The sequence below is a fragment of the Mustela putorius genome, unplaced genomic scaffold (assembly GCF_011764305.1).
Source record: "Mustela putorius furo isolate JIRA1106 unplaced genomic scaffold, ASM1176430v1.1 tig00000151_pilon_pilon_pilon, whole genome shotgun sequence".
NCBI classification, from domain to species: domain Eukaryota; kingdom Metazoa; phylum Chordata; class Mammalia; order Carnivora; family Mustelidae; genus Mustela; species Mustela putorius.
In genome coordinates, this window is record NW_025421296.1 from 5,036,352 (window position 1) to 5,063,023 (window position 26,672).

Here is a 26,672-nt window from a genome sequence, read left to right on the forward strand (position 1 = left end):
CTGCAGAAGTGAAGTTTGAGGAACTCCAGAACTGGGACTCAAGATATCATTCAGCTTTTGCTAGCATGGTCTTGGAGCCATGTGATTCCTGGAAAAGACATCCCATTTAACCCTCAAAGTAACATAATAATATAATTATAATTATGTAATAGTAGGTGTATCCCAGTAGTGTATCCCCACTGTAAAGTTGAGGAACGGGGAGCATACAGAGGCTAAGTAATTTGGCTGAGATTGTAGAATTAATTATTGGTAATATAAGCTCATCATTGTGTAGGATTCAAACCCAGGCATTCTGACTCTAGAACTTAGGCTCTTAGCCACCACACACATAGGCAGAGAAAACTGGTCTGGTTAACCAGGGACAGGTAGAATCTTCTTGCTATTGGTGACAAGAGGAGTATGCACCCATCATTTTAGGTAACATTGTCAGACTTGCAATTACTTGTTCAAAAGTATTTCTTTCTTATTAGTTTGTAAGCATAATGAGAGCAGGACCATGTCTGTCTTGCTCTCTATCTCCAGAAAGATATCAGAAACAACAGGTGTTTAAGAGGGGAAAATATTATTTCCCTTCTAGAATTCCTTCATTAGAATTCTGAATCTTCAAATTCGTAAGTAGAGCTTGAGCTTCCCCTTCAACTGTCAATAAAAATGTAATGTACTACCCCCACACACACCTCAGAGACAATGAACCCATCCCTCAGTGCCTACTAGCAGTCATTTTTTTTTTAAGATTTTATTTATTTATTTATTTGAGAGACAGAGAGAGATAGAGAGCAAGCATGAGCAGGGGGAGGACCAGAAGGAGAAGCAAACTCCCTGTTGAGCGTATAGCCCAGTGCAGGGCTCAAGGTGGGGCTTAATCCCAAGACCCTGAGATCATGATCTGAGCCAAAGTCAGACGCTTAAGATTAACCAACTGAACCATCCAGACACTCCTTCTGGTGCTCATTATAACACCAACACAGCAAGAGAAGCAGGTGTTGTATTGATGTGCAGTTTTGAGAAGGCATCATAACTTTTTCGAAAAAGAAGATGGTAGTATTTATTCATCGTTTTCCTCTTTTTTCTGGCTGCAAAATTCATAATTAATTATCATATTTACTCATTACAGTTTTATACCTTTTTTTAAAAAAGAAGAGGATGGTAGTATTTATGCATTGAGGTTTCCTTTTTGTTTTAGTCACAAAGAAAGTTCGCAATTAAGCATCCTACTTACTTATTGTAGATTTTCTCAGCCAGCAGATTTTGAGCTCTTTCTCTTCTTTCCTCTTTTATTTTTGATTATTTTCTTTGTTTTATCAATAGCTGTTTTGGTCTTTTTATTTTGGGGCTTTTATTATTTACTGCCTAAATCTTTCAGGGAGTAGACAGGATATGAAAAGATCTATAAAATGATAAGCGGTATATTTTTATTTTTGGTTATTGGACATACACGGCATACAGAACTGGAAACAGAATAGATTTATTACTTGAGCAATGCCACACCTTTTGAAGAAAGAATCAGTTTCTTTCTTCCAAGCCACATTGGAAGAATAACAGTACATATACAGAATCATCTCAAGGAAAGCGTGTTTTCTTCCCTGTTCTTTCTTCTTTTGTTCTTGTGGTTAGTCTATTCAGAAAGAATTAAGCCTTATTCCCAACCATTCAAGGTTAAGTCTGTTAATCCATGAGTTCTGTTATTGTCCTGCTTCAGGTCAGAGAAGAGAGCAGCTGTGGGTTTGATCGCTCCCCCACTGAAGCAGATGCTCACAAGTGCCCCCCAGGAGCACGCCTCCAACAACTGCAACCGCCGTGTTCCCATGTGCCATGCTCAGCCTAGCCTCCAACATATTAAGGAGTAACCAAATCATCAGGCTTTCATACTTCACTGGCACTGGGCAGGTTGCGAACCCTTTTCAAAGGGTAAAAGCTTATGCTGCTTTCTTTAGTTCAGCAATAAATATTTATAAGATTACCAGCCCATTGTAAATGGGATAACCAAATGCATTCTAATGCAAAGCTCCTGGCTGCTTATCTAGCTGTTTGACAGAATGCAATTACACAACCAATTCTCTTTTTTGTGCCCTTCTGTTACTGCTCCCTAGATCACCAATGGTAGACCCTCGGTAACTATTTTTTGTAACTTTTCCAAGCATTCTCTGTTAACAAGGCTAGATATGTCAGCTATCCCTCTAAGTACTGGGATAAACATTCTGCTAATGTCCTGATATAGAAATGATTTTTTTTTCTTTTGCTAACAGAAAATCTCACTTAAAATCATCTACAGCTAATTATGGCTTCGTTTCCAGTGCCTTCGATGATCTATGTACAATGATATTTCATGTAATACTTACCATTGATGACATGTTGCTCATAGGAGTTCTATACACCTTGTGAATCTTGAGCGAATTTATTTTTATGAGCATGCTGTTCTTGTGACATCATTACCAGCTAAAACTTATTGAATGCATATTATGTGCTGAACACTGTGCTTAGCTCCTCACAGGTATAACCTCCAAGCCTTGCAATAACCCAATAATAAAGAAAAAGACACCATTACTATCTTTACTTTACAGATAGAGGAGTAGAACTTCTACGTTTACCCAGACTATGGTAGTACTAGAATTTCAATCCAAGTAGGTGTCTCTCTACCACAGATGAAAAACTGATGTAATGAGGATTGAATTAGTTCTCATAGGATCCAGAAGCCAAGACTATGTACCTTGAAATAAGTAACTCCATATGCATTCTTCTATATGAGAATGTGAGTAGTAAAGCAGGACTCAGCTGTTCTCTGTAATTGTATTTGACACCACCTGTCCTGGGAAGTAGGTGGCAACCTCCTGGGAGTATCAGGACGAGCCAGGGTTTTACTGCAAAATTCTAATCACATCCTAGGTACCGCTCCCCACAGATACACAACTGGACGGTATTTAAAATAATTATGCTGGCGGGATAAAAACAATTCAGTACTACACTATTAAATGTGATTGTTCTTCATTTATTTATTCCAAAAACATTTATTTATAATAACAGGAAGTTTTGATTATGATTTTCATGTCTAGTGTAAGCAGCTCTGCAAAAGTACTTGACTTTATAGCATCTATCTCTATTCCCTGTGTATACATTTGGAGAGACTAAAGTTTCTCTAGTGAGTTTGAAGCATTTGAATTCAGCCATTTTGTTTTTTGGTGGGGGCGGTTTAGGGGTGGGGTTGAGAGAGACAGCCTGTCTGCAGAAAGAATACATTGTGTCCTCTCTGACACTTATTTCAATACTGGCCCCTGGTTGTCCAGCGTGAGGGTACCTAATTTGGGGAACAGGGATTAGAAAACCCATTGGTTGCCTATCTAAAAAAGCCATGCTCTTAAATTGGATTTATGAACAATAAAGCTCATATCCTGATTTTAATTTATCTGTTTCCTAAACCTTTTCCTACTTAATTTTATTTTTTGTTTATGTTTGTTGTTTTTTCTCCTGCTTGATTTTAAATTCAAAAAGAGAGGAGTGATGTATTGTCTCTTAAAAGTTCTCTAAAAAGATCATAATACCTCTGTTCACTGCATTATTTTTAAATAAAGATTTTATTTATTTATTTAAGAGAGAATGAGAGAGAGAGAGAGAGAGAGCACAAGAGGGTGGAAGGGCAGAGGGAAAAGGAGAAGCAGACTCCCCACTGAGCAGCGAGCTCAACACAGGGGCTTGATCATAGCACCCTGAGATCATGACCTGAGCCGAAGGCAGACACTTAACCAACTGAGCCACCCAGACGTCTCTATTCACTGCATTATTATTTCTAGCAGAAAAAGAGTAAGAAAAGAGTGGAATTTAGAGGTTAACTAATTTTGCATTTCTGGGATAATGCCCCCTTGGAGTACTGATACTTTTGTAAAAAAAGAAGAAATGCCTTTATTGAGATAGAATTCACATAGCATAGAATTCACCCATTTAAAATGTACAATCCAGTGAATTTTATCATATTTATATAGCTGTGCAACTATCACCATGATCTAATTTTAGAACACTCACATTATTCCAAAAAGAAACTCATACCCATTAGCATTCACCTCCCATTCCTCCCCTTCCTCCCACTCTGCCAGCCTCAGGTCACCACTAATCAACTTTATGTCTCTATAGATTTGCCTGTTATGTACATTTCTTGTAAATGGAATCATATAATAAGGTGGTCTTTTGTGACCGGCTTCTTTCACTTAGCATAATGTTTTTGAGGTTAATCCATGTTGTAGCATGTATCAGTACTTCATATCCCGGATGGATATTATGGTTGCTTCTTTTTTTTTTTTTTTTTTTTGATCATTATTAAGTAAGACTGCTATGAACCTTTGTGTACAAGTTTTTGCGTGGATGAATGTTTTCATTTTCCTTGGGTCTGTACCTAGGAGGGAAATTGTTGGTCTGTATGAAAACTCTCTATTTAATCTTATAAGGAGCTATTAGACTATTTTCCAAAGCAGCTGGACATTTTGTAGCCCTCCCAGCACTGTATAAAAGTTCCAATTTCTCTAAATCTTCACCAGTGTTCATTACTGCCCATCTTTTATTATTGCCATATCAGTAGGCAATAATGATCTCATTGTGATTTCCATTTAAAAATAATACTTTTTATATTTTACTAGATTCCGCATGTCAGTCTCTGATGAAGGATTTGTGTGTCTATATAAGATATTGGTTTGTAGTTTTATGGTGAGGTTTTTCTGTGGTTTTGGTGTCTAAAGAGTAGACTAAGAGAAGGAGTTGAGAAGTGTCCCTTCGTGTTCTATTTTCTGAAAATTTTATGAAAGATTTACATTATATATTTTTGAAGTATTTTTAGAGAATTTACCAATGCAACTATTCAGGCTTCAACCTTTCTTTTTTGGGCAAAATTTTCTTTTTTTTCTTTCTTTCTTTCTTTTTCTTTTTCCTTTTAAGAGGGAGGGAGAGAGGGGGCATATGGGCAGAGGGAGAGGGAGAGAGAGAATCTTAAGCAGGCTCCATGCCCACTGTGGAGCCTGATCCAGGGCTCAATCACACAACCCTGAGATCATGACCTGAGCTGAAATCAAGAGTTGAATGCCTAACCGACTGAGTCACCCAGATGCTCCTGGGCAATTTTTAATTACTAATTCATTTTCTTTATTTCCTTGTGGTTGGCCTATTCAGTTTTATAAACTCTTCTTGAGTCAGTTTTGGTACTTGGTCTATTTTATGTAAGTTATCTAAATTGTTTCCATAAAGTTGTTCATGGTATGCTCTTATAATCCTTCCACTTTCTATAGGGTCAATAGGAGAGTCCCTTCTTTCATTTCTCATTTTGGTCATTGATGTTTTCTTTCATTTTTTTCCTGGTCAATCTAGCTAAATGTTCATCAGTTTTGTAGATCTTTTGAAAGTGCCAATCTTTGGTTATTTTGATTTGCTCTATTATTTTTCTAGTTTTATTTTATTATTTATGCTTTGCTCTTTGTTATTGCCTTATTTTTGTTTGTTTTAGTGTACTTTGTTCTTCTTTTTCAAGCCCAAGTTGATCACTAAGATTATTTACTTGAAAATATTCGTCATTTCTGATGTGCTCAGTTATAGGTATAAATTTCCCTCTAATAACCGTTGGCTGCGTTCCATTTCCATAAATTTTATTATGTTGCTTTTGTTTCCATTCAGTTCAATTTTCTTATCGTCAGAGAACATACTTTGAATAACTTCAATTCTTTTAAATTTATTGAGGCTTGTTTTATGGCTTAGCATATGGTCTACCTTGAAGAATGTTCCATGTGCTCTTAAAAAGAATGTGTATTCTGTTGTTAGGCAAAGTGTTCTATAAATATCAGGTAGGTCAAATTAATTGCTAGTGTTGTGCAGGTCTTCCAGATTCTTGCTGATTCTCTATTTATGTAATAATTTCTGAGTAGGGTATTGATATATCCAACTATATTTGTAAATTTCTTATGTATCCTTTCAATTCTTTTGGTTTTCACATATGTCTTTTGGGTTCTGTTGTTAGGTGTGTACACATTATCTTGTTGTATGATATTTTTATCATTATGAATGCACTCATCTATAATTATATCTCTTTACTCAAAGTCTATTTTTTTCAGATATTTATTATGTCCTATTACTATTCTTATTTGGATGGAATATCTTTTTCTATTTTATTACTTTCAACTAATTTTTGTCTTAATCTGAAGTGTGTCCTTTGTAGACAGCATACAGCTGGATGTTGCTCTTTAAAAAAAAAAAAATCTATCTGACAATCTCTGCCTTTTCTCTGACATTCACATTTATTATAATTATCCACATACTTGGATTTACATCTGGATTTTTTCCATTGCATTTCAATACATTTCATAGGTTTTTTGTTTTTTCTTTTTTCCTCAAGACCTTCTTTTGTATTAAAGATATATTTTATTTGAATGTCTTCTTATTGTATCATCTAAATTTCTCTACTGACTCTTTACTACACTTTAAAAGTAATTTTTCTTTTCATAAAGCATTACAGGATGCATCTTTGTTTATCATAGTGTAATTAATCTTCAGGATAATATTGGCTGAAATCTAGTAAACTATAGAAACTTTGCTTTGATATACTTTTATTCCCTTTTCTTGTTTTCTGCTGTTACATGTATGTATATTAGAGATCTAACAATACAGTGCTATTATTGTTTTGCAGAACCTTTTGTCTTTTAAATATACTGTGGAAAGAAAAGAGAGGAACTATATTTTGGCCACTTTTTATACGTATCAACATATTTACCATTTCTGCTGTTCTTCATTTCTTCCTTTTAATTCAATTTATACTCTGGTGGTTTTTTCCTTTCAGCCTGAAACATTTTCTTTAGTATGTCTTGTAAGACAAGTCTCAGCCATAAATTTTGTGCGTTTTTGTTTATCTGGGAGTACATTTTATTTTCACTTGCCACTTTCATTTTGATGGAAATAGAATTTTTGGTTGACCGTTTTTTACTTTTAGCAATTTAAATGCATCATTTCATGGTCTTCTGGCCTTCATTGTTTCTCTGATGAGAAGTCAGCTGTTGATTTTTATCATGGTTTCTCTGTATGTAATGAGTTATTTTTCTTTTATTGCTTTCCAGACTTGGATTTTCAACAGTCTGGTTATGATGCATCTAGGCATGGAATTCCTTATATTTATGGTTTGTCCTAATTTGGGATTCACTCAGCTTCTTGGATTTCTAGATTTATTTTTTCATTAAATTTGAAAAGCTGTTGTGTTATTATTTCTTCAAAAAAATGTTTGCCACTATTTCTGTCATATCCTTCTAGGATCCAAATTACATTTATGTTGTTTTGTTGTCTCCAGATCTCAGAAGTCCACTCTTTTCTTCAATTTTCTCCTCTGTTCATCAGATGGGATAATCTCTATTTCTTCAAGTTTAATGACTCTTCCACATGCAAATTTGTGATTGAATTCATTTAGTGAATTTCTCATTTCAGCTACTGTAACTTACAATTATTGAATATACACTTGTTTCTTTTCATAATTTCTATTTCCTTATTGAGACTCCTTAGTTGATTCATTGCCATCATATTTTCATTCAATAATTTAAACATGATTTCCTTTAATTTTAAATATTTTTATAATTGGTGCTTTGAAATAGTTGTCACCTAATATAATATCTGAGTCCATTTACAGACAATATCTATTGACTATTTTTTTCCCCATGAGGGATGGGTCACATTTTCTTGTTTCTCTGCACATCTCATTTTTTGTTGTTGTTGTTGTTGTTGAAAGCTGAACATTTTATATAATAAATTATAGCAACTCTGGATACTGCTTTTTATCCCCTGTGGGTTGTTAGTTTATTTTGTTTTATTTTAAAATAGCTTGTCTGGGTTTAATCTTGTTTGTATATGACTTGGTATGTAACTGCTAAGTTTTTCTCCGCTTAGTTAAAAAAAAAAAAAAAAGTCCTGTTATATTTTTTATTGTGGGATCCTAGAGGTCACTACTATGTCTGCAATAGCCTACTAGTTGATCAATGATTGATGAGAGGTTTGCTTCAATGCCTTATACTAGTAAATCTTCTACCCTCTGCTGATGCATCTATGTGTAGGTTAGAGAGTACACTCAAAATTTAGGCAACTTTCAAATCTTCCCTGGCTTTTATTTACTTTCATACTCTTCTGGTCTTTCTTTCATTTGTGTTCCACCACCCAATCAGCCAGTTATGCTTGGAGAGCTTTGTGCTTGCTTGCTTGCTTCTATCCTCCACATGTATGGCCTCCTAGTTTTATAGAATAAAATAATCAAGGGGGTGACATCTCATCACTTTTGCCATATCATGTAATGTATCATGGGATGGACATCATCTTGCCATATTCTGTTGGTTAGAAACGAGTCTCAGGCTCTGCCAGTACTCAAGGAGAGGCAATCATTCAAGAGCATTAACCCTAAAAGGAAAAAGTTATTGAGAGTCACCTTAGGATCCACCTATCACATAGAGGAAAGTCACTGGGGACCTCAGAGATTACCTATTCTGTGGTGAGATGCTGGAAAGGTACAAATTAGGAGGATTTTCAGAGGATGACCAAATCTCTAATCTGTTTAAAAAAAATCACTTTAACTGTTCCAATACCGTAGGCTATTAACAATGAGATTTTAGAAATTTTGGATTTGATGGCATAGAGAATGCTCACTGAACTAGGGGAAAAGAGAAACTAGAGAATGTTGAAGGTGATTATCTTTTAAGTGGGAGGAAGCAGTTTAATGACTTATTGAAGGAAGAAAATGAGATAAGATCAAAGCTCTGGCTTTTTAAGATTGTCTCTCTAAAACCTTAGGCTGAGACTGTTTTGCTCACCTCTTTTAGAAAAATCAGCTTGCCAATTTGTTGGTGGATATGTTTTTTTTTTTTTTTCATATTGAATTAACTGAAATGAATGAATTGAATTAACTGAATGTTTTGGACATTATAGAGACAGCATTTTTATCAGATGTTGATATAAACTGAAACTGTGCAAATATGAATGTTGAAAAGGCACTGAAATGCTTTAGCCCTAATGCTTTGAATTAGATTCATTACCCCACAGTTTATTACTTCTTAAGATACTTGTTTGGATAATCAGGGCACATTATTATGTCTACAAGACTTGGTTGTTTAATTAGTGCCTGGCATGAACTTATCTTATTTAACAACTTCTTTAGGAAACATATTTGCAATAAAAAGAAAAATAATCTATCTGATCACTAGACTAAAATGTGGATTTGAGGGGTCAGTGATGAAATCTACGCTGAAATAACATGAAATGAAAAAAGAGTCAGTTTGGGGCAGACACAGGTGTTTTTGTTTTCAAGAATGTCCATATCCTGAAATGTAAGGAATCCCAATTAAAAAAACTTAACTTACTATGCATGCTCACAACTTTGCAATGAATACATTAGAACCACAGACAGTAATAGTGTTTTAAACTACGACTCTATCTGGAAAGATGTGAATTCTATTTGATCATAAAAGCAAGCATCAAGCACTTGAAACATCTTCAGGACATATTTTTGTAGCAATTTGCAGCATTCTACTTATTTTATTTTTGAATTTAAAGGGGACATGAAATTTCTTGGTACTTTTTTAAGGATACTAATGACAAAGAAGCTATTTCCCCTACTATTAAACAACCAGTCTGCCTTCACAAAGCCTGGGTTGGAGCAGGTAATATTGGAATAGACTCTGTTGATTGCCAAAAGTGGACTAGAACAGCCATTCCTTTTTGACAACTGTCCTCTTCTCAGCCTGAACTCCATGTCCATGTTCCCAAGACTGAACTCAGGGCAAGAGAAAACATCCTTGCTAGATGACCTCAACTTCTTCTCTCCAGGTCACACTTATGTAGGGTATGAGAGAGCTTTCTGGGTCCCAAACAGAAATCTATCCCTTGCCTGTAGTTTCACAGAAGGGCACAGAGCCGGGTTTTGCACGAGATATAAAAAGATCATAGCTAATAAATCTGCAACAGTTGCTAATGCAAATACAGGATCCTGTCAGCAAAGCACCAGTCAAAATGTGATGTCCTATGAGATCAGACGGTGAAAGATACACTGGGTGGTAATCTTCCAGTAACAAACCAGAAGAGCTGGATGCGAATGGAGGGGTAGATACTCTGTCATACTCAGGAGGCAGAACTAGTGCCGATAGATGGAAGTTTCACGGTGATGGATCTTGGATCTACAGGCAATCATTTTTAACACTTAGCACAGCCTAATAATGGATGGGGCCGCCTAGAGGGGTAATGAGCTGCATGTTCAAGAGAAGGCTGCAACACCATTTGTCAGAGAAGCCACAGACCAGTACTGCCCAATAGAAATATAATGTGAGTTGCATGTATGATTTAAAATTGTCTAGTGGCCACATAAAAAGATAAGAATCAAGTTCATCTTAATTATATATTCTATTTAGCCCAATATATCCCAAATACTTTTATTTCAATGCATAATCAATACAGAAAAATTAACAATGGGATATTTTATATTTTTTTATGTACAAATTCTTCAAAATCCAGTGTGTATATTAATTATACTTAGAGTATATCTCAGTTCAGACCTGCCACCTTTCCTCTGCCTTGTGATAACTGCCTACCACATGGCATAGCACAGCTGTAGACCATGAGGAAGACTGGCTTACATGGCTTCAAAGACCCCTTTCAATGAAAAATTCTGAGGTTTTAAATAATGAGGCAGTAAACCCTCAGATGTTAAGATACTGTTCAGACATTCAAAAATGTTATAAAAAAGTGGTATAGGTGGGAGAAATTCTTCCGAAAATAATTTAAGCAAAAAAGAGACTTTATTGATTCATGTAACTGAAAAGTCCATTGGTAGGGCTGGTTTGGATTAGGGCTCAATCAGAACTAGATGCCTGTCTGTGCTCCTCTGTGTCTGTATTTCTTTCCTTTCTTACAGATCTCTTTTTCTCTCAGATAGGCCCTACCCACACAATGGTGACTTGCATCCAAGCCCTCCCAATTCAGTAGCCTCAGAAATGAAAAATTTATGTTTCCTAAAAGTTGAGAATTACATAGCTGAGTATCAGAAATAAGCTTACATGACTATCTGTGAACCAGTCACTGGGTCCAGGGCAAGGACTATGCTGAATGAAAATTCTTGGGATTCCTATTTTACCCTTGAGCTGGAGGGCAGTGGAGCCAGCCCTGCCCTCTCCAGAGTGCACCGTCATCATGCAGAAGGAAAGAGTGCAGCTGCCTAACTACATGGCAACTGAGGTGCTGTCATCCAAAGTTAGGGACCTGGAAGTTGGCAGACAAAGACCATATATACCTGCGCTTCCTTACTATAGTGTGTGCTGTTATCCCCTACTCCCTAGTCCCTCGGCCCACCTTGAGTTACCCTGAAACTTCAGTGGGCAGTTCCCCTGTGTACTGACTTCCATGATTCTTGGCTTGAGAGGGTTCTCTGACCCCAAGACAGCTTGCTCACATCCTGGGTTGGGCATCCCAGAATACCAGGGATTTAACATTCTTAGAGTGGCACTCAACTTGGGAGGATGGAGACACACACAGAACAAAGAAGGTGGATCCCCAGGAACCTGAGCCCTGAGCTCATAGTAATAACTTGTTCAACAACCCATTCTTCACTGGCCTTTTGCATTCCCTTCTCCTTGTGCTTCCTTGGGATCACCTCCTAAATCAACTATCTGCAGTGAAGGTCTTGTTTCACTTCAGGGAACTTAGATCATCTCCCACGTCTGAATTTCAAAGAGGATTTGAAATGTCTGTTACATCTAACTGGAAGCCATTTCTAAAGGCAATCTCTGTTACAAAATAAAGACCAGAGGCTGTCAGCCATGTATCTTTTGGAGCCAGAGTACCTTGTTTCAAATCTCAGTTCTACCGAGTGTTATCTCGGTGACTCTGGGCAATGGCATATAGCATTTTTCCCCTTACTTTCCTTATTTGAAAAATGGGGATAATAATAAAATTGCTAAGAAGATTATATATTTATAAAGTGTGTAGAACAAAGCTTATACATAATAGTTATCACATAATTATCCATTCCTTTTTTTCTGTTATTCTTTCTAATCATCGACAATCATCAGTGTAAGACTGTGTCAACATGTCTTATACCTGTTATACTGAGATAGAGAATCTACCGAGTTAAGTGTAAGGCCAAAAGTATATCATCAATTAATATTTGCTGCTGATAATTATTACAGCAATAAAACAAACAATGAAGATTCAAGTGACTTCCAAAGTAGAACTGAACAGTTTAGAAATACATCTTTTGGCCTGACCCTGTTGTCTTAGTCCAATTAAGCTGCTATAATAAAATACCACAGATGGGGTAGCCAACAACAAAGGTTTGATTTCTTACATTTCTAGAGATTGGAAAGTTCAAGATCAAGGTGCCAGTGTTGTTGAGTGAGAGCCCTCTTCCTGGTTCATTCCCAACACTTCACTATGTCCTCACACAGTAGAAGGGGCTAAAGATCTTTCTGGAGCCTCTTTTATAACACACTAATCCTATTTTATGTGGGCTCCATTCATATGGCTTTAAGGATTTCCAAATGCCTCACCTCCTGATACCATCATCTTTTCAGGTTAGAATTTCAACATAAAAATTAGTGGTTGGCAGGGGGGGAGCACAAACATTCAGACCATAGCATTAGTGGAATTTTAACTGCATTTCCAAACATATTCTTTTTTTTTTTTTTAAAGATTTTATTTATTTATTTGACAGAGAGAGAGAGGGAGAGAGAGAGAGATCACAAGGAGGCGGAGAGGCAGGCAGAGAGAGGGGGGATGTGGGCTTTCTGCCAAGCTGAGCGCCTGATGCGGGGCTCCGTCCCAGGACCCTGAGATCATGGCCTGAGCCAAAGGCAGAAGCTTAACCCACTGAGCCACCCAGGTGCCCCCAAATGTATTCTAAAAGTAAGACATATTATTAGTTGAATATAAGCACTAATCTTATAGAAATAAATCATGTGCTGAAATGAAATATAAAATACTGACTTTAATATAAGAGATGACAAAGTTTCACTTAATTAGAATTAAATATATATAGTTGCATATTAACAATTTGATTAACCTCTGGTCATATACATTTTTATTAACTCCTTTCTTACAGTGTAGCTCCTATACAAATATAAATTGACTAAATGATCAGGAAAGAAAATCAAAGTTGAATATACTGTATCTGCTCCAGAAAAGAAGGAGTTAAAGGAGAATGCACTTCTGGATTAGAAGCAGGTGAATTTTGCTTAAGCATAGTCATTCCATCAGTCTGAAAGTGAAGAAAGTGTTGACAGGTTGAAAAGGTGTTCTAGGTTAAGAAACTGAAATCCGTTTATAAGTTGAATCTCCACTGATTTTCCTCTTTGTTTTTCACGCAGTCTCAGAACTCAGAATGGTTTCCTATTCACACATAGGTATAGAAAGATCTTCCAAAGCTCCATCTGAAAGAATTACCTGGTAGTTTTGGTTTTGATCTGATGATTTACTCCTTTAACAAGAATAATTGGATATTAATAATAATTGGATAGAACTTGCTTCCTCTGTCCAGTATGTTTCCTCTGTCCAGCACATTTTGTGTAAGACAAAAAAACCTCACAGTTTGAAGATTTGGACTTACACAAAATTGTGAAATACATGAACAAGATTTGCAAGTTGATACTTTAGAACTTTAGTATCTTTCCAAAGCATACATGAAAAGACATATTTAGATCTATGTTACCTTTTGTTTTATGTATTAAGGAAGTATCTTCAATAAGAATATTAGTTTTGGGATCTATAAGAACCAGGTTTGATGTCCCCTCCCCAGTCACTGACCACAGGACCTTGGACAAAATATTTATTTTATGCCAGTTTCTTCATATATAACGAGAGATAAGAAAGCCTACTTTTCATTATTCTTGAGAAAATTATGCAAGATAACACTACAGAAGTAGATACTAAGACACATGTTGCACACCCAGCTATGATACTTGTGATTTTTTTTATTACTAACACTGGCTTTAGAATCCTTTATAGCCAAGCATTAAAACACACTTTTCTATTTATTTGGGTTAGTTTAGCTTATTACTGAAAACTTTGTGTATTCTAAAGATTTTAATTGTTCATGTTTCATTGTCTACAGGGCTTCCTGATTATCTTTGCTATCAAGTAATAATTATGCATTACAAATATTTGCTCAAATTTTATATGAATCAATTTTAAATGAAAAAGCTATTTACACTGATCAGATTAAATAAAGAGCATCACCTTCCTCATAGATTTTTTTGCTATCAGTTTTACTTTTAGTTAAATGTGAAAGGGCAATACTGCACTAATTGCTTTAAGCCATTATGAAATGATAATTTTTAACAATTAGAATGGCATGATTTTTCAGCCTGAAAGGTATACCTTCTACCTCTAGATGGTGCTTCTTTTAGGCAGACTGTGTTTAAGTTTCGCAGTAGATCTGGAAATATTCCTTTAATTATTAAAACTATTTCAAAAAATGATCTGTGTTTGATTGCTATTATTTTACATGTCAAGCAGAGATAAGAGCAAGATTCCCAGACTCAGCTCAGGAACTAGCAGCATTATCTACCCTATTGTTCAAATACAAACCCTAAGTTCCATCCTTACTTCTTCCTTTTCCTCACATGTCACTTGCGCTTGTCCTACAAGGACTCTTGTCTAAGCATTTCTACTCAAGTTCAAGTCACCATCCGCTCTAGGTGGTCTATTGGAATAGCCGACAAACTGACTTGTTTTCTTCCATTCTTATTCTCCAATCCATTCCTCAAACAGCTCCAAAGCTGCTTTCCTAAACATAGATCATACCACTGTCCTGGTTGAAACACAATAGTACCTTGCCAGTGTCTTACAATCTAACTCGAATTCTGTACCATGCCTTCTCTAACGCCTACCTTCTCTCATTTCATCTCTCACCACTCACTTGCTTGCTCTCTAGGCTCTGGCCATGTGTACCTTTCTGCTGTGTACCTATTTGGTAGAATATCCTCTGGACTATTCCTAGCCCCATGCCAATTGACTTCATTTGTAGCTCAGCTCAAATGCCGCTTCCTAAAAGACATCTTCTCTGGCTACTCTGATAAGTATTGACTAAACCAATTTGACCATTTATAATCATTAAGTCCTTTTTGGATAGATACTTAGAGGAAGTCAAGGGCCAGAGTTTTTCTCTCCACAACCTTGCTGAGCAAGCGAGTTTCAGTATAAATGTTGTGACAATATTTCTTAGTGAATAACACAAAGCCAGTTACAAAACTTGTCCTGCAAGTTCAAAGTCCTGGCTCTCTATCCCTTTGGGCATCTGAACGCTGACATTTCGCTTGTGTACCAATATTCCCTAGTAGACTGAATCATACCATGGGGAGGATCATGTCAGATTCTGCTTGTTTGGTTTATCTCCATCCTTTCCTCCCCAAGCCGCCTAGCACAGTGCTTTGTGTAGAAGAGGGGACTTACTGAGTATGTATTGCTGAATGAATGATATACTGCTTGTTTTCATTTAGAAAGAACATGAGAAATGACAAAAGATGTTCTTTATGGAATTTGTACAAAATTTGATCTTTCTAAAAGGAGAATGTAAACCTTTTTGAAATAATCCTTATTATTATGAAAGCTATTTTTCTTTTTACCTAATAATTAATCCTACCTAGGGCTAAAGATGAAATGTCTGCCAACAGCTGAATGACATTAAATTACCTTAAGCAAAGCATCAATAAAATGAGCTTTCTTGCTTTTTAATATCTTCATAAGCCCAAGTCACAATGTTTGCTTTGATTAATTATTAAACATATCTCAGATTTTCTATATAATGGTTTTTGTGCTAGATATGATTTCTAATTAAGCTTTGCATTTCTCTGATGAAATTGTATTTAAGTCTACCAAATGTCATAACTCACTTTTGCATTTAATAATCAATGTTTAGCAGATTATTTGAAACAAGTAGGGCAGTAATAATTTATAGAAACCTGCAAACATGTCTGGGATAATCATGAGTATCTGGTCCTTTGTTAGACTAATTTGGTTGTTTGGAAATGGTATGGAATTTGTTGTTTGAGACATAAATGTCTGTGATAACTGATTAACATACTGAATAAAATCCAATCATACATACACCATTAAGGAGAATGCCATGGCATAAGAAGAATATGAACTTTAAATGCATACATGTTTTAGGTGGTTAAAACCCCAGATGCTGTGATATTAGTATTAGATTTATGTAAGACCAAATGTCTATAAGAGCTGAGAATTGCTATCTGTAATCTGGAGGTTTCCAAAACATGGATATATATGTAGACAAAATATATGGTAGATTGGGCCAAATTCCATCAGTGAGCAGGTAAGGGATTTATGCATTTAAGTGCATTTCTGAAAATTTTACTTAATATTGTACTTGTATTATAACAGACAAAAATATTAGAAGTAAATATATGATAGAGTATTATTTAGCCATTAAAAAGAATATAGTTCCTCTACATACAACATGAGTGAACCTTGAAAACATTCAGAATGAAAGAAGCCAGACACACAAAAGCCACATAATAAATGATTTCATTTATATGGAAAGATCAGAATAGGCAAATCCATAAAGACAGAAGGTAGAGTAGCTGTTGCCTAGGATTGGGGAGGAAGAAAGGATAGGTGGTAACAGCTAACGGGTCAAGGTTTCTTTTGAAGGTGATGAATATGTTCTGAAATTGACAATGGTGTTGGTTGCCCTATCTGTGAATAAACTGAAAACAACTGAACTGTATGCTTTAAATGGGTGGTTTGTATGATATATGAATTATATTTCAGTAAACCCTTTAAAAAATGTATGCTCCTTTCAAAGAAAGAGTGAGTACACTGCTAAGACATGAATAACAAGAAAGATGTTACTTAAAATTAGAGTTCAGACAAACACTTTCAAACACAAGCAGTTTTACTGACCAGGCATACTCCTGGTTCCTGAACACAAATGTCTCAGCCAAAACCCTTTTGGTGTTGTTAACATGGCAATTCTTCCCCCACAACCGTAAACCCTTCCCAATATTTTGATGGTACAATAACTGATTCCTTTATGGAACTCTGCATGGACTGTTGACTCAGTTTTCTGAGGCTAGAAATGAATACATAGAGACCCAATATGCTGGACAGGAAATAACTAATCTAAATACTAATAATTTCAGGTAGCACTTAGATCTTATCCTTGACTGCTAAAAATAGATTTCCTGGGAAAGAGTGATTCTCAGAAGAGTTTAGGGCAGGAAAGATTGACTATGATTTTATTCCTGTTAGTAGCACCTAGAAAGCCACCGCAAGCATCAACAAAAAAAGGAATCTGGTATACTTAGCATTCAGTAAGTGCTGAAATCTTCCTTTTTTTTTAAACAACAAAAATGTGGTTAAAAGATATTTGGGAAGTACCTGGGTGGCTCAGTTGGTTAGGCATCCTACTTTTGGTTTCAGCTTAGGTCATGATCTCAGGATCCTGAGATGGAGCCTCTGGTTGGGCTCTGTGCTTCCAGAGTCTGCTTGAGAGTCTCTCCCTCTCCCTCTCCTCCTCCCCTCACGTGTGCACTCACTCTCTCTCTCTCTCTCTCTCTCAAATAAATAAATTAAATCTTTAAAAAAGATTTTTTCAAGGGTAAAGGAAACATTTTGAACTATTCCTTTTATAAGTCATATAACTATTGGATAATTATTCATTGCTCTCTTTTACTTTAAAAATACTGGAGCTGTCAGTAAACTCACCAACACAGAAGAGATTCAGGGCCTTAACAGCTCTGAAAGATATTATCACTGACCTCAGCAAAGAGCTATAAGGAAATGGGAAGTGCTCTTTCCAATATCCTAAGGAAGCACAACAAAGTAGTTAAGACCATGCACTCTGGATTCCATCTGCCTGGGTGTGAGGTCAGCTTCACTCATTATAAGCTGTGTGACCTTGGGAAAATTAATTTCTCTGTACATCTGGGCTTTCAAACTTGAAAAATGAATAAAATAATACTTTCTTCTTGGGTCGTTTTAAAGATTAAATGAGTTCATATTTGCAAAGCACTCAGAGGAGCTCCAAACATATTGGGAGCTTGTTAAATAAATGTAAATGTTAACACAGAAATAAAACAACAACAAAAAAGCCACATTTCACTCTATTTACATGTTTGGAGGCGTATAATTGATAGCAATTGGAACTTATTTCAAAGCTTGTCTTTCGACTTGCATTCTTAAACTGTGTGAGCATATGTTACTGACTTAGCAATAGTATTATCTGCTCCTGTCACTGAGGCATTTACAAATCTAAGCGGATGGAACGGATATCTACACAGCCTTTTGAGGATAAAGATTCTGCAGGGTACCTTGTGGTCTCATGTTACTTTTCACCCTATTGAGTTTTAATTTATCTTTAAGCTGAATGTATTTGATATGAAGGCAGAAAACAGTGATGAACACTGACATGACCAGATAGATTGATGTGCAAACAAAATGGGGATGATGGAAAAGCCATTCTCGAAGTGTTCTGGGCCCCAGGTCTGACCATGGGGACAGCCTCCAAAGACGTTAAAGAGAGAGACTTGTCACCTATCACATATGACGGAGAATATGTTGACAATGAGGATTCAAGACAATACGTGTGTGGCGCCTGGGTGGCTCATTCGGTTAAGCGGCTGCCTTTGGCCCTGGTCGTGATTCCAGGGTCCTGAGATGGAGCCCCACATTGGGCTCCTTGCTCAGCGGGAACCTGCTTCTCCGTCTCCCTCTGCCTGCCACTCCCCCTTCTTGTTCTCTCTCTCTGTCAAAAACAAATAAATCTTAAAAAAAAAAAGACAGCATATGTGTAAAAATATCTCCAAAGAGAGATAGGTAATGTGAGTTTTAAAGATCTCTTCAGGTTTAGAGATTAGAATTTGTCTACCAGTTTTAAAAAAGAAGCTCTTAAAAAAAATCTATCTATCTCTATGCATGTATGTATAATGTATGTATATATCTATCTATCTACCTATTATTTAATAGTTATCATGAGCATATGAATCTATTTGCCAGCAAATAACTAATGCCAAAAATTGAAAAAGAACCTTAAGTTGCATATTCATTATTATTAACCTCAGAACTGAGGAATCCACTAAAACAAAATAACTTGTAGTAACTATAGATTTAAGAGTGCCTCCAAATGGTCATGTAAATATTATGAGATTGAGGAATGTTTAATGATCCAAGAAAAACATCTATAACATCCCATCCAGTCTTCTATGCAAATCACGTGACGATTTAACAGTATGCTAAAAACGTGACACAATACCTAAAAACATTCTGGGAGAAAACACATAATTCCACATCTGTTTTTTGCCTCTTATATCTTATCCTTGACTGCTTATTTAAATCACAAATTATTTTCCATGTTTTAATATAAAACTTTATATAAAATTATCATAGTTATTGCTATCTATCTACTGATCATGTTGATGTACTATAAATTGTTATACTATCTTGAACAGGATTTGCATAGACATACCTAGTTTTGCTATCATATATAACAGCGAAAAGAGTATCATGCAGACAGTTCTTTGTTTCTATTGAATTATTTTCTCAGGAGATATTCCACTGAGTGAACTTACAGGGCCAAAGGTACAGACATTTTAATGGGCTTTGCAATAAAGAATGTCTTTACCAGTAAGTTGGTAAAAATTTACTTCAATGTTATGTGTTAATTTTTTTTTAAAGTTGTTAAAGTAGTGTAAGTTTAATTTGCACATATCAAGTTACTATTGAAAATAATCACATTTTACACCTTTGTGTACCATTTGGATTTTCTCCTTTGTGATTACATTTGTTTATATTCTTCATTAACTTAATGATTCAATTTCATTGTTTTTATTATTTATTTAAATGACTTCCCCATATGTTATTGATAATGAGCCTTTGCTTATCATATGCGATATGAATATGATTTTAGTTACTTGTTTCATTTCAACTTTTGTAAGATTTCATGTTCAGATGTTTGGTAATTAAATAAATAAAATATAATACTGTAGAATGAGATTAACTGGTTATAGAGATTCTTTCAATCAGAAATATTTTATTTATATTCTCCAGTGGAAAAAGGAAGTGCTGTATTTTAGGTTGTAGCATTTAATTTCATATATATGTTTCTTCTTTAAATCTGTGGTGTTACGTTTCCAGAATGGAAATCTGATTTAAAAATATGTACAGGGTAGGGTTTGGAATTTAATTGGGCATAATTTTATATTTTCACCAGAAACTTGCTGTTCTCCTTAATGGGAGTAAAGTAACTAAGCTAGTAAAGGCCCTCTCAAATAACACATACATGCAGAAGAATGAATTCACAGGGAGACTTACGGTCTTGGAGTGGATTGACTTTCCCTTTCCCTGCACCTCGGTACTCTCCCCAACTCCAAACAAATAACATCTGCATCAGAAATAACTTGGAAACATGTTGTTTGGATAGGTTTTCTTTACCAAATGGTATGAAACAAAATTAAGACATAGCCTCAGTAAATTACATTCAAGGTTTAAAAATTTGCACTTTGTGTTTTGTAAAACTAAAGTCGAGAAAATATATACAGTTTACTCAACAACTCTGAATGAATAGCTTCTCTGTGTTAGGTAGAGCCATAGGCATTAGGGATATGAGGTAATTAAGGAGTCCAAGCCACAGCGTTCAGGAGCATGCTACTGGCCTTTCACTTGCTCCTTCAATCATTGTTTCACTCTGATAATTCTGAAATTTTTCATGAAAATATGAAATTTATTCAGTCAGCCAAATGCTCTCAAGAGGCATGAGTAGGAACGAATTCTAGGGAACCAGAATGAGGAAAATAAATACATATTAAGTAAACATTTAGTCCTCAGAATAAAAATTCATGATTGAGTGTCTTATGAAGATGGTGGAAAAGACATTTTTCATTCAGGAAATGGATGTCAGGTATGGGATTAAAGACCTAAGAGTTCAACAGCCCACCAGGATAGAGACCTTGGCCTCTGAAGGACCAACTGGGATAGGACAGGGAGAGGCACAGAGCAATTATAGTAGGAACATCAGTAATAGCAATATATTCCTATGGGAATCTTTGGCTGGTGATCAGAAAGCAAGTGAGTGATCAGACTGGCACTTGGTAATCTTCCCTCCCAGGGGAGCAAGTACACATGTGATGGTGGGTGAGACAGAACTGGGGGCAGAAAGACTATCAACTCTCTGGGAAGTCACTGGCCGTCCTTCCGGTAGAAATGATGAGCAAAAGAACCAAGGGCAGGGGCAGTGCTCACAGAGAGGAGGGACTAACATCATCCCATGGCTTGATCTTGGCTACTGCTCTTGACACGTCATCTCCTCCACGGATTCGATTTTGTTCCTCTCCCCATACTGTCCACAGTTTCTCTTTGGATTCTACCCTGAAGTTTAAGTTGATGTTCTGACAATTTGCAAGAGCCCCACTAGGGGCTTTGGAGAGATCAGGGCCACAGGAACCCCCTCTTTGCCTTCCACACTCCCTTTCCTGCTCATCCAGGGGGCCAGTGAGGGAAGCCCAAGACAAGAAGCTGCTGTGCAGAGACAGCAGCACTGACCCAGGGTGGAAGCTGGAGCTCTGGTACTGGGGACAGTTGTGGCACGTGGTCCCACAGGGAATCCCAGGTGGTTGTCTTCTTGCCAAATTCTGCTATTTTTGTTGTTGTTGTTGTTGGTTTCTTTCTGTCAGGGTTGTATGTAGTCCCTGTAGATGTTTACGACTGGGATTTCATGTTTTCCAGTTCCAAGCTCTACTCTCAGGTGAGACAATACAGTTAGGATTCATCAGCAAAGCAGAGCTGTATCCATGGGTTAATCATTCAAATACTTTCCTCTCCCTTTGCCAGAGAGCTGCTGCCTTCGAATCCCAGGACTTCCCTCCATAATCCTGCCCACTTCCATTGTCCTCTCCTGCATCCTTCTAGATCTTTCTGCACCGCCAGCACGATGACAAGGGATCTTCCCCCTTCCCCCTGCAACCCCTGGTTCAACAGGCCTCCAGGGTATGGCCCCATCTCAAACCGCTTTATCCCTTTGCCAAGTTGTTGCCCATACAACACAGGCTGTTAAATACTGCAACCATCACCCTCCTTTTCAGGAATAAGACCGACGTCTCAGCACATGCTAGGCAACTGCTACAGCAGTTGCTCCCATGTCACCACATTAAAAATTGCAATTCTAATAATTGTAAACACATTTATATGAAATAAGTGGAAAATATAGAAAGCCCATATAACCACACAATAATAAATAATTTCACAGCTGTGAAACAATTTCAGGGTATATTCCATTTTAATATAAAAAAGATAAAATATTGGAAATCTTATCTCACAGGTGTATTACCCAGGAAAAGTCAGAGATGAGCAACTAATCCTTTTATTGCTGGAAGGCTGACTTCTATAATCAGGACCATACATGCTGGTGGACAGTTTTGAATATGTCAACGAATTAATTTATAACTGATGAGTACTTTTAGGTGGCAACATCTATTTTATTTATATTTCTCCTTACTGTATGTTTTTGGGTGCCAATTCAGGCCCTTATTGAATAAATACTGTAACCTTGTCATTCATTTGATATGGAGAAACGACTTTTTGATTCCACGGTATTCTGGATTATAAAATGTTTGAATATTATGCTATCATTCCAGAAAATGGTTTAGCAATTTACTATAAATAATTTTTAAAAGGAGGGAGATCTGTCCAGATATGAAAAATTGTAGAAAAATGCTTCAGAATTAAAACAAAAAAAGAACAGGCGTCTAGTGTATAATAGTTTAGAATCTAGTGTATAATAATAAAGTAGTTGTGTACCTTAAAATAGATTGAAAAATTTTAAGATAATTTACCTCTATATTTTTTTAAAAACAATCATTTAAACATATATATCTGCCACAGTTTCATATGTAACCTCTAGGAGATTAAAGAATGACCAGAAAATAGGAAAAGACTGATAAGCATCTATTGACATTTGGTAATATATAGAAACCAAGAATAATCAGATTCCCTGCTATATCTGCCAAAAAAAAAAAATTCCTAAATATTGAGGCCCAACCTTTTTCTATTTTTTATCAAGGACAGAATTCGCCTTTAATTGAACTAGCTTTGATTTTTTTATTCTAGTGTTTCATCTTTCTAGAAAGTTGTATTTTAAATGTGCTCTAAAACACTTTTTTAGGACTTACATATGCAGATCAAAGAACAATAATTCATACATTGTACAAGTGAGGTGAGACCGCTACATTGGTGGCCCCAAATGAGCCATGGCTCCTGGTATTGTCACTTTTTTATAGCCGCCCCCCTTCACTCAGCTTGGGCTTGGTCATATGACTTGCTATAGTCAGCATTACTCAAGTCGATACCTGATAAATGCCTACATGTTGGGTTTCTCTTGGAACCTCGGTGCCTTGCTATAAGAAAGCCTGTGCAGTTTCTGCAAAAAGACAAGATGGAAGAGGAGGAAGAGGCTGTGGAGGAGACTGTGGTCCAGCAGCCAGCACCAGACATATGCATGAGGTTTTCTTGGATATTCTAAGCCCAGCAGAGCTCCTGGTTGAAAGGATCATAGGAATGAACCTGTAGCATATGATGTGGACCAGAAGAACTCCTCAGCTAAACCCTGCCCAAGCTCCTGACCCACAGAACTCTAAGCCATACATTTATAGTGCTCAAAGTCATTCCATTCTGAAGTGGTCTGTTATGCAGCAGTAGATAAGGGAGAGTAAGGATTTTTCAACTTTCTTTCTAGAAATAATTCCAAGGTACGTTCTTCACTGACACACACCTCTTCTATTTCTGTTGTCTATTTATTCACTATTGAGCCTGTATCTTTTTTTTTCTGACTCTACCTCTAACCAGTTGGACAGAAGGACTGAGATGGATAGTTGGTTTGTATAAAAAGTGTGATTGAGAATGGCTTTATTACACATTGACTTAACATGCCAAGTCCTTGCTGGATCTCAAAAGAACATCATTCTTGATGATGGTATATATCTTAAGTTAATGTCAGTCCACATGGAATCAAACTATAGGTGGGACAATCTGGTAGAAGAAACAAACAGATTCCCGGCACATACACCTTGTGTGGTCCATTCAAGCCATTTCTTCTCTCTGCTCCTTTCTATGGAATTATATCAAGACACCAAATGTTAGGCACTACAATGTAGAAAACTCTTTGGAGGGATTTGTTTTCTTAAGGATTTATTATGTGAAATATGAGGCTTACCAGAGTGAGCAAGCCATTGAGTGTGTTTGCATCCTTCTTCCTCCGGAACTATTAGTTAAAGAATGCTTTCGACGTAGAAGTAGTAGCAGAAGTGTAAGTAGAGAATGTACAAGTCTACTTCTGGGGGACAGCGATGCTATTTCCTTCAATGGTATGTATGGTTAGAACTACAGCAACTAACTAGTTCTAAAAAATAGTGGATACCCGGAGGAAAAGATGTAGCCTCATTAAGTAGAGCTGATGTTAGCATACTCGCTGTTACTTCCATTGTTTAAAGGATGCTCTCCATGTGCTTATTTAAGGCTTTATCTACCAGATGGTTGTGAGCAGAGGTTTACTTACAAAATGCCAACGAAAGAGAGTCTAGATCAGATGATACAAATATGTTACTTACCGAGAGGAGTATCTGGACAGCACTGTGGATGACCTCTAGGTACTGGAAATCAACAATGCAGCCTGTGACGGAGACGTACGTGTAGTCGTCCATCATGCCGTGGGCCGATGGAGGCAGCACTCTTCGGACACAGCCGGGCCCATGTTCCCGCCACCATGACCGGTGTACAGAAATGTTGAATGTCATCAGATCTGTATCCTGGGTGGGCAAAAGACAGAAGAGCAAAAGGAGACAATGCCATTATATCACATCTTTGATTTTCAACCTTAGGAAGAAATCAGGGATAACTGGGTGACGGGCATGAAGGAGGGCACATGAGCACTGGGTGTTGTATGCAACTGATGAATTATTGAACGTGACATCTGAAACTAATGATGTTCTGTATGCCAGCTAATTGAATTTAAATTAAAAAAAAGTAAAAAAAAAAAAGTTAAAAAAAAAAGAAGAGGAAGAATTCCAGATGAACAAAATTGTTTAAATTTCAAGTGAAAAATAACAAAAGACAGAACCACAAATGACTGTGTATGCCATATGCCCAAACTATTGGATTACAATTGTTTAATATAGAGATACAGTCCTTTGAAAAGTAACATTTTAAGGTTAGCCCACACAAAAATCCAGAGACAAGACCCATACATTCATTCATTTTAAAAATTATTTTGTTCAGTTTGAAACCTTTCTGCATTTTCTTGTTCTTCATCATCAGTATCACCATCGTGGGCTAACATTTAATGAGTGCTTTTTTGCATGCTAGACATTGTTCTAAGCATTTTTCATACTTGTATCTCCTTTAATATTCGTGCAGGTACTATTACCAACCCAGTTTATAATAAGCTGAATAACAGTCCTCCCAAAAGACATTCATATCCTACTCCCTGGAACCTGTGAATTTTCCCTTCTTTTGGATGATCTGAGTGGGCCCTAAATGTAATCACTTGTATCCTTGTAAGAGGGAGTCCGAGGGAGATCAGACACAAGGAAGAACAGGAGAAGGCAGTGTGCGCATGCAGGCAGAAGGAGGAGTAACATGGGCACAAGCCCAGGAAAGGTGGAAGAGATAAGGAAGGATTCTCTCCTAGAGCTCCAGAAGGAACACGGCCCTGTCAGCACCTTGAATTCAGACCCGCGAAACTGATTTCAGAATTCTGGCCTCCAGAACCGTGCGAGTAAGTTTCTGTTTGTAGTATCTTGTTATAGACCAGCCATGAGAAACTAAGACAGATTGGGCAATAGATTGCCCAATCTAATGAATAAATTAAATAAATTGCTTCTTTAATGAGAGACCCCCAGACCTGATCCTATGCAGTCTGTACTTCCAGCTATGAAGTCTGTGCTATCCCTTTACCTACTCTGTTCTCCCTCAAATCCCTATAATTCCTCAAACCCTAAAAAGAGAGCTGGGTGCTTCATCTTCCATTTTTTCCAGAAAATACCTCTGACAGCCAGAGTGAAAGAACAAAGAAGGCAATCTTTGACATTTACATATCAAAATAAGCTGTCTAAGCTTTTAGCAGAGACAACAGCCCAGGTGTTTAATCCTCAAAGGAGGCTTTTTAGTATTTTGGGGGAATGTCAGCCTTGAACAACTAAGAGCATACAGTTTTTGCCATAACAATAGATTAGAAAAAATACAGGAGGAGCCAGGATCAAATAACCTAAAATTACAGCTGGATGGTGGAGCCAGAAGGAGCAAGCATGAGGATGGGGAGCAACCCGCCTCCCCCAACACCCAGGACCAGGACACCGCACCTGCAGGGAAGCCCCAGGAGGGGGAGGGTGTCCGCTTTTGTTGATCTCCCAGCCACCACCACGAGGAAGCTCTGGAACTCACTAGTGCCGCGGGGACATGATGGTCTTTGCTCAGAAGCCCAGGGGCTGCCCCATGACTGCACAATACAAATGATGCTCATCCCCACCTCAGTGGGATAAGGACAGTCCCGACCTCAATGGCATAGGACGATTCTAAGGGCCAGAAATTGATTTTGGAACTAGTGTGAAATGGAAAGCTCTTAAACTTATATGTGGTGGGGGCTGGAAGCAAACAGTGTGAGACCTCCCGGAGCAAGGACTCCCTGTTATTCC

The 26,672-nt window shown here is 37.0% G+C and overlaps 1 protein-coding gene across 2 annotated transcripts in view; it reads right to left on the bottom strand.

Moving 5' to 3' along the window:
* NKAIN3 (sodium/potassium transporting ATPase interacting 3) overlaps nucleotides 1–26,672 on the bottom strand; it is a 610,689-nt gene that overhangs the window by 114,842 nt on the left and 469,175 nt on the right. For both annotated transcript variants that reach the window (XM_013046102.2, XM_045075743.1), the window contains exon 4: nucleotides 24,591–24,788. In XM_013046102.2, coding sequence (XP_012901556.1) covers nucleotides 24,591–24,788 — 198 coding nt within the window. The remainder of the gene's footprint in view (nucleotides 1–24,590; nucleotides 24,789–26,672) is intronic.